This window comes from Bidens hawaiensis, unplaced genomic scaffold (genome assembly GCF_021521415.1).
Source record: "Bidens hawaiensis isolate Kalapana, Puna unplaced genomic scaffold, B.hawaiensis_p1.1 tig00048969_1, whole genome shotgun sequence".
Lineage (NCBI taxonomy): Eukaryota > Viridiplantae > Streptophyta > Magnoliopsida > Asterales > Asteraceae > Bidens > Bidens hawaiensis.
Genome location: NW_027506099.1, coordinates 54,626 through 63,773, shown reverse-complemented (window position 1 = coordinate 63,773; position 9,148 = coordinate 54,626). Strand labels below are relative to the sequence as shown.

At 34.1% G+C, this 9,148-nt stretch overlaps 1 protein-coding gene across 1 annotated transcript; it reads left to right on the top strand.

The window, feature by feature from the left end:
* Positions 1–4,483: 4,483 nt before the first annotated feature.
* On the top strand, positions 4,484–8,084 carry LOC143616697 (oleoyl-acyl carrier protein thioesterase 1, chloroplastic-like). Its single transcript, XM_077089450.1, has 7 exons — positions 4,484–5,001; positions 6,124–6,257; positions 6,342–6,455; positions 6,547–6,642; positions 6,732–6,819; positions 6,901–6,969; positions 7,728–8,084. Exons 1-7 carry the CDS (start codon positions 4,651–4,653, stop codon positions 7,986–7,988), a joined length of 1,113 nt encoding a protein of 370 aa, XP_076945565.1. The 5' UTR covers positions 4,484–4,650; the 3' UTR covers positions 7,989–8,084.
* Positions 8,085–9,148: the final 1,064 nt, after the last annotated feature.

Here is a 9,148-nt window from a genome sequence, read left to right as displayed (position 1 = left end):
TATATGCATTAAAAGATATCCTATGAATCAAGCATAGTGTTTAAGCAAATTGTGTAGCTAAAGTTGTAAATTTTCAAAGATTTAAGAACAATCCAAAGTTTAGCTCCCTAGATAATCAATTCTCGCCGAATAGTTCTAATTTACAAATCAATTCTCAAAATCATATACACATTGTTACAACTCTCCTTGTTGTGACACACGTGCTTGTCAACTAAATATAAGAGGCTACAAAACTAAGGTTTGAATCCATGTGGTAAGTGATAAATTTTTTAGTCACAAATCTTTTTGTTGTGGAGGTAGAATATGTCTTTAATGTCTGCAAGAAGTTTGTAGAAGCAAACTAGAAACAACCTAATTATATGGTCATTTGTCTCACATACACAGACATATATAACATACTAGTAGTTTAGCCGCGGGATGCTGCGATGATGACAATATTTTTAAACAGATTTTGAGTAGTTACAACTATTTAAACATATGGCACGATACAGTTTTTTCAAAAAATGAATGTTGGTTTTTGTACGTTACAATTACCATACGAATCATATGAAACAAGTTTTATATGATCGAAACTCATTTCGCTGAGCATTTTTAACCAAATCTATTATGGTAGTCACGGTTATTTGGGAAGTTTTTTTGAAACTTTCATGCATGACCAAATATTTAATGTTTACCCATATGTAAAATTGATATTTCCTTTAAATGACACAAATTCGTTTTGCATATAATTATTATGACGCAAACCAAAACCTATTTTTTTAAAAGATATATCGAACTCATTATGCTTATAACATGTTTTAACCAGAATCATAGTTGACAGTTTATTTTTAATGTCCTAAACTCATTTTACTTATTATCCATCTTAATATGAACAAAACTTTAATTTTTTTTATAATGGCCTAAATCCATTTGGCTTGCATCCCATTATAACTCGAACGCATTTTAACATATTAAAGTCCTTGATCGTTAATCCGAAAAAAATAAAAATATTAAACAAATGATGGAAACTTATTTTGCTGGGTATTTTGACCTGAACCAATTCTACTATGTTAGTCACGGTTATTTGGGAGTCTTTTGAAACCTTCATAAACGACCAAAGATTTAATGTCTATCCAAAGCCGAAATTAATATTTTTTTTAAATGACTTGGATTCATTTTGCATATAATCGTTTTGACGCAAACCAAAACCATTTTTTAAGATGACTCGAACTCATTATGCTTATAATATTTTTTAATCAGAACCAAAATTGACAACTTTGTTTTTTCTTAAATGGCTCAAACTCATTTTACTTATTGTCTGTTTTGGCCTAAGCAATATTTTAAACTTTTTTTATACTGACATAAACTCATTTGACTTACATCCAGTTATAACTCGAAGGTTTTTCGACCTGTCAAAGTCCTCAATCGTTGACCCGAAACAATAAAAGTATTTTAAAGAAAATGATCAAAATGATTATTTTGACTTGAACCAAAATTGATATTTTTTTTAATTGAAACCAAATCATTTTGGTATAAGTTTATAACATGCGCACAAATATTCTTACATTGGAACGCCAACAAAAATTAACACGTTGTAATTGCATGTTTGAAATTTATTAAAACGTATTATATTCTAAGATATAAATGAAAAACAAAGAAAGAGAATATAGATTATTATATAGGTAAACTTAAGGGGATGAAAGAGTTATTATTGATTAAATTTATAAAATTTGAGTTTAGTTGAAGGGTGAAATTTGTAATTGTATTTTAGGTTAATAATTGCATATTTGAGTTGTACTTTTATGCTTAATTGACTTGTACATTATAATCAACATCTCAAAATAAAACAAAATTTACATCGAAACGTCAACAAAAATAAGCATATTGCAATGGTAAGTTCGTTTTTGTTTAAAACACAATATATTAAAAGATATTGAAGAAATAAAAAAATTAAATGAATTTGTCAATTAAATGGGTAAAGATAAAGGGTTTATGCGTAATTACTTTACAAATTAACAAAATTGTATTGAAGTTGAAGGGTCATTTTTGTAACTATTTTCTAAAGTTAAATATTATTAACTATACATGATGTCAAAACTACTATATTGCCCTCAAAATTTCAAAATCTTATGCATTAGTGATTGTATATTAAGCATTAGTGATTGTATCTCTTAAAAATTAAGAGGTCATTCACTCATGCTTTATATATAGCATAGATATATACAACTTTAATATTTTTTAATGAGGGGTGTATGTTTTTTGTTGTGTAAGAAAATAAGATTTTTATAAAAAGTTTAAAATATGATGTAACGATTACGTGACATTTTGTATTGATTTGTTGTTGAGATGCTCTAAGAGTATCGACCAAAAACACATAAGGTAGACCAAACTCGCACCATGTACGAGTAAATCATTAAAATAAAATTTTGTATTAAAAAGTATAAAACATTAAAATATACACTTGTACGTGTAAGTCAGTGTAAGGCTGAGGGGTGTGGGGCGCTAACCTGGGCGCGTGAGCCCCTCCGCTCGCGCCCCCAGGCGCTAACCCCACACCACCGGGGCTCGAACCGGGGCGCGAACGGGGCGCGAGCGCGAGCCCCCAGGCAGGCGTGAGTGTGGTCGCGGGAGAAGAGAGAGAAAAAGCCGGTGGGCCCGCCCAAAAGAGCCGTTGGCTCTCATTATTTTTAAAAAAAAAAACCTTAAAACCCTTATATAATATCCCAAACTCCTATATAATACCCCATTTCATCTATAAAAATATCCCATTTCACCCATATCAATCACCACAACTTCAAAATAAAACCCAAAATCAACCCATCTTCCCAATTTTTTTTTAAAAAATAATGTCGTCGTACTCGTCTGATTCCGACTCCTCCGAAGAGGATGATTTGCTTCTTCATGTAGGGGGGTTTTGACCGCAACCGTGGTCGATCTCTTGCAAAATCAAGCCCATCAACCTCGACTCCTGAGGGTTAGAGCACCACCTCGTGATCGTGATCGATCGGGTGCTAACGATACTTTGTTTAGGCATTATTTTAGCCCTCAACCGGTATATGAGGAGTCGGATTTTCGAACTCGTTTCCGAATGAGCAGACAATTGTTCATGCGTATAGCAAGTGATTTAGAGGCACGGTATCCCTTTTTTCAACAAAGGGAGGATGCTAGGGGTCTCCCCGGTTTTACCCCTCTTCAAAAATGCACGGCTGCTATCCGTCAATTAGCGTACGGCATCTCGTCGGACGCTTTGGATGAGTATTTACAGATGTCGAAAAGGGTTGCACGTGAATCCCTTCATTTTTCCTGCCAAGGTAAAAAACATTAATTTTACTTTTTATTAAATATTTATTACATTTTGTAATATATATTATACGTAGGAGTCATATCGACTTACGCTCGGAGATATCTGCGTAAACCTACAATGTATGACATCCAACGCATATATGAGGTGCACGCAGAAAAACATGGTTTTCCTGGGATGCTAGGTAGCATCGATTGTACGCATGTTGGATGGGCTATGTGTCCAACGGCCTAGCGAGGTCAGTTCCACCGTGGTGATCATGAAGGGCCGACCCTTATACTTGAGGCGGCGGTGTCACAGGATCTTTGGTTTTGGCATGCTTTTTTTGGTGTTGCTGGGTCAAATAACGACCTTAATGTTATCGATCAGTCAAATTTGATCAACGACCTTATCGACGGGGTTGAACCACCTCAATCTTTTGTTGCAAATGGAGAACTCTTAAAGTACGGGTACTATCTGGTCGATGGTATTTACAACGAATGAGCTTTGTTAGTTCAAGCTTTTACAGATCCAATCGCCGACAAACGGAAGTATTTTACGAAGAAGCAAGAGTCTGCTAGAAAAGATATTGAAAGAGCTTTTGGAGCTATAAAAAACAATATTATGTTCTGGCGAACCCGATACGTTATTGGACTCGGGAGAGGATAACGGACGTCGTCTACACGTGTCTGATCCTACACAACATGACGTTAGAAGACGAGGGCAAAGCTATCTGCCAAAACTACCAAGGTGACATTCCGCCACAACCGTCCACAATCAGTGATCAACAAAAACTTCATAACATAGCAAATATCAAGAGCCGTGAGATACACGAGGATCTTCGACATGAGTTGGTTGAACATTTGTGGGCGAGGCGACCCGATGATCTTGTATTAGATTAGTGTTATTATTAAGTATTATTGTTTGTTTAATTTTTAATATGTTTTTTTTTGTAATTTGAATTTTAAAAAAAATGTGTGTTTTTTTAAATAATTTATGAGTTTTTTTAATAATACGTTTTTTTTAATACATTTATAAAAAAATAAAAAAAAAATCCGCTGGAGCCCCTGCTGGAGCCCCTCCACACCAGGGCCAGGGGCTCCAGCGGGGGCTCCAACACCCCCCTTATCCAGTTTCTCTCCCTGTCACACGTCACAATATTATTGGCTGGAGCCCCCACTCGCGCCCCCGTTAGAGCCCCCCACACCCCTCAGCCTAAAGCTTCCACACTTTCAGTACGAAACAGTTGACATCATGGCAAAAACGTGAATAACTGCAACTCCAGTGTCATTTCCTTAAACCCACCTTCCACCTCGTTCATATCGAACCTCCACTCTACATAACCGTCGCCACTCCGTCGCAAAACCACACATCTCCGGGGACCTTCCACCATGCTATCACGAGGCCTTCCAACCGCCACCGCGGCGGCGTACACCGACGTAACAACCACTCGGTCCGTACCTAACCTCCGATCCGTGGATATTTCGAGCCGAAGAAGAAGCAGCGGTTTTGCGTGTCAGTCGTTGTATCGGAAATGTGCGCCGGTAATGGCGGTGAAGACGGACGAACAGAGGACGAGTGTGGCTGTGGATTTGAAGAAGGATGGAACCCTAGCGGATCGGTTACGTATGGGGAGTTTGACGGAGGATGGGTTGAGTTATAAGGAGAGGTTTATTATTAGGTGTTATGAGGTTGGGATTAATAAGACTGCTACCGTGGAAACCATTGCTAATTTGTTGCAGGTTAGGTTTTCAGTGTTTTTTAACTAATAAGTAATAGTTAGGTTTAATTGGTGAATTTGAAAATGTGTGTTTTCTGTTAAGGAAATTATGAAGATGTATATATTTAGATGATAATTTTTTATTTTGTTATTATTATTATTATGTTTTGCATATTTAGGTTTAATTGGTGAAATAGAGAATGTATATTTTGTGTTAAGAAATTTAAATGAATTTCTGCATATTTAAGGTTTAATTGGTGAATTAGGAAATGCATGTTTCATGTTAAGGAATTTACAGAGATGTATATATTTAGATGATTTTTTTTTTTTTTTTTTTTTTTTGCATATTTAGGTTTAATTGATGAATTAGAAAATGTATATTTTGTGTTAAGAATTTAGATGAATTTCTGCATATTTAAGGTTTAATTGGTGAATTTGAAAATGCATGTTTTCTGTTAAGGAAATTATAAAGATGTATATATTTAGATGATAATTTTTTATTTTATTTTTTTGCATATTTAGGTTTAATTGATGAATTAGAAAATGTATGTTTCCTGTTGAGAAATTTTGATGAATTTCTGCATATTTTAGGTTTAATTGGTGAATTAGGAAATGTATGTTTCCTGTTAAGGAAATTATAGAGATGTATATATTTAGATTTTAGATGATGAGTTTTTGTATATTTTTGGTGTAATTGGTGAATTAGAAAATGCATATTTCTTGTTTAGAAAATTATTAAGATTTATAATTTTATACATTTAGATGATGAATTTCTGCATATTTTAGGTTTTTTGGTGAATTAGAAAATGCAACATATATCTTCTTAAGAACGTTTAAGATTTATAGGTTTAGATGATGAATTTCTGCATACTTTAGGCGTTGTTCGTGAACTAGAAAATGCATATTTCCTGTAAAGAAATTTATTTAGATTTATACGTTTAGAATTTTAGATGATGATTTCTGCATATTTTTGGTTTCATTGGTGAATAAGAAAATGTTAAGAAAATTATTAAGATTTATGTGTATTTGGATGATGAATTTTTGCATGTTTTAGTAGTAATTCGTGAATTAGAAAACACATATTTCTTGTTAAGAAGTTTATTATGATAAATATATTTAGATGATGAATTTCTGCATATTGTAGGAAGTTGGAGGAAATCATGCTCAGAGTGTTGGATTTTCAACAGATGGATTTGCAACCACAACAACTATGAGGAAATTGCATCTCATATGGGTCACTTCACGAATGCACATTGAAATTTATAGATATCCTGCTTGGTAACATTGTGGACTAATTCAATCTAAACTTATAGTTTGACTTATCTTATTGTTTTTTGAAATATTATTTTATATAATTGATAGGAGTGATGTGGTTGAAATTGAGACTTGGTGTCAAGGTGAAGGAAGAATTGGGACTAGACGTGATTGGATTATCAAAGATCATTCCAACGGTGAGGTTATTGGAAGGGCTACAAGGTGCGTTTTTAAGTTCTTTTCTTAATCTTTATAAAAAAATTATTAATGTAGAATTATAATTGTAAGCTGACCATTTCCAATTAATACGCAGCAAGTGGGTGATGATGAATTCAGATACTAGAAGACTGCAGAAAGTCAATGATGATATAAGAGATGAATATTTAATATATTGTCCCAAGACACTGAGGTTAATTGTTCAATGAAAATTACAAAATACGTTTCTGAATAAAAAGGTTTTTGTTTTAGTGAACTGATGGATTATATTTTGGTTTCTAGATTAGCATTTCCTGAAGAGAACAATAACAGCCTGAAGAAAATTGCAAAACTGGAAGATCCTGCTGAACATTCAACACTAGGACTTGTGGTAAACTGAAATGTGTTCTAGATATAAGCTATATTTTTCTGTTACAAATGTTAAGAAGTTAACACGCTTTGGATTATACAGCCAAGAAGAGCCGATCTGGATATGAACAGGCATGTTAACAATGTTACCTACATTGGATGGGTTCTCGAGGTTGGTAAAAGATTTTAATGTTTCATATCTTGTTCATATTATTGTATTTTACACTTTTACTTTCACATTACTGCATATGATTTACTTGGTCTGAGTATATGCTGGTTGGTTTTGGTCACATAAGAAGTTGTATACAACCCGAACACGACCCGTTTAATAAACGGGATTGTGTTCTGATTGACCTGGTTAATCTGTGTATTTAAACATGTCGATCCGCCAACCTGTTTGGTTAAACAGGTCAGCCCATTTGTTTACAACCACCAACTAGATTAGCATGTAACATCTTGCTCACTAACTGCCAGCAGTTTGACACATTCAGATATATGAGTTAAACAGATCGTGTTCGTGTTACCCGATTTTAAGTCTCTGCGGGTTACGATATATGTCACAAATAAATATATTCTTCATGTTCGGGTTGAACAGTTTTAACCCGTCAAACTGGATTGTTTGAAATGGGTCAGTTCTGTACGGGTTGAAATAGATTGGAACAATCCAAACACACTTTTGCATCCATTTTTACAACTTTTAATGAATACTTAACACCTAAGTTATGTTTTTACAAAATAATATTATTACAATAAAAATAGACCTTGGTTGTTAACCTGTTGGACTCATTTGACCCGTACCCTTTTCAGCCAACTTTTTTTTTATTTGGACTAGGTAGAGATAAAACATCAAACCGGTTGACCCATGATAAGTAAGCGGGTTGAAATTATAACCTCTAGCTAAAAATATTAATAAGTTTGATTCTTTTACAGAGCATCCCACAAGAAGTGATCGACACTCATGAACTACAAACCATCACCTTAGATTACAGGCGTGAATGCCAACATGATGATGTGGTCGATTCCCTCACGAGTTCTGAATCATCACTTTTGGAAGGAACCAACGGTAGTGCTAATTCGAAGCCTGATGGTGAAAATTTAAGCCAGTTTTTGCATCTGCTAAGGTCATCTGGTGATGGTCTTGAACTAAACAGGGGTCGCACTGAATGGAGGAAAAAACCAGCAAAAAAATAAGTATATTAATGCTTCTCTTCTTGTTTTGTTGCATTTTCTTTCTTTCTTCTTTTAATCTGTTTCATATAGTTTCCTGATTAGAGTGGTTTTTGTATCGTGTTTTAATCTTTCTGTGTTATGTTTGTAGAACCATATGAATGTTATCTATAAAATGTTTGAAAAAACAGTTGAAAAAAATATAATTTCAGACTAAACAGTTGTCAGTATATATAATATAGGCTTAATCTTTAGGTTTTGGTATTGCTTTATTATTGAATATTGATTATTGAATCTATCATTGGCTTACTGATTGCAACCCTTAAATGAAGTTTGTGAGTTCGGCTTCGCACAATCTGAGTGATAACTTTATGACAATTATTATATTCGTTTCATCGGCAAAGAACTACTTAACAGTTGCTGATAACTTTCAAAATTTTGACGCGTTTAATCTGTTTTTTTAACCTACCTTTTATTGAATACGTTTGAGATAGCCAGAACACAACATGTAAATGAGTTAACATCATCAATTATTCAAGTTAAATCACAATTATTTATTAAATATGGGTCATATAATTCATAAATATAGAAAAATTTCAAAGAACAAGAAAAATCTTAACACCAAAACTTTGGGTACATTATTAGAAGCATAATTTATTATAAATGTAATTATTAATATCAATAAATAATAAGGAACCCGATTAGGAACAGGAACATAGACATAGATACATGAATCTGTTTAACTTGTACGAGGTAACATTATTTCATATAAGCTGCATAACTTCCATAGTGAAGAAACACTAATCGACCCCGGGCAGATTACGGATAATCTGGGGGTTAAATAGATGTTTCCCACGAGGGGTTAGACCCGGCAAAGATGGGTCTTCTGATAACCTGCAAAACAGACACCGTGAGCTCGTCACTGAGAAGGGGGGGGAGTACCTCCTTGTGACCACCCTCCGGCGTGAGAATCAGACTAGATTGCTCTTGAATATAAGGGTATATTAAGAGATTGCTATAGCAGATATCAGGTATAAGATGTAAGATACAAGATAAGATGAGATAATCATACCATTTGGGGTATTTATAGCCGAATGTAGGTTTCCAAGAGGGTATAGCCGGTTGAATAGTATTTCTGTTCTACCAACTGTGGCCTACGCACGTGCCATGCTGGTAGTTGGTGG

Coding starts and splice junctions, on each gene's coding strand:
- LOC143616697 (XM_077089450.1), top strand. CDS start 4,651: ATGCTATCACGAGGCCTTCCAACCGCCACCGCGGCGGCGTACACCGAC. Junction 6,258..6,341: donor ATTTATAGATATCCTGCTTG/GTAACATTGTGG, acceptor TATAATTGATAG/GAGTGATGTGGTTGAAATTG. Junction 6,643..6,731: donor TATTGTCCCAAGACACTGAG/GTTAATTGTTCA, acceptor TTTGGTTTCTAG/ATTAGCATTTCCTGAAGAGA.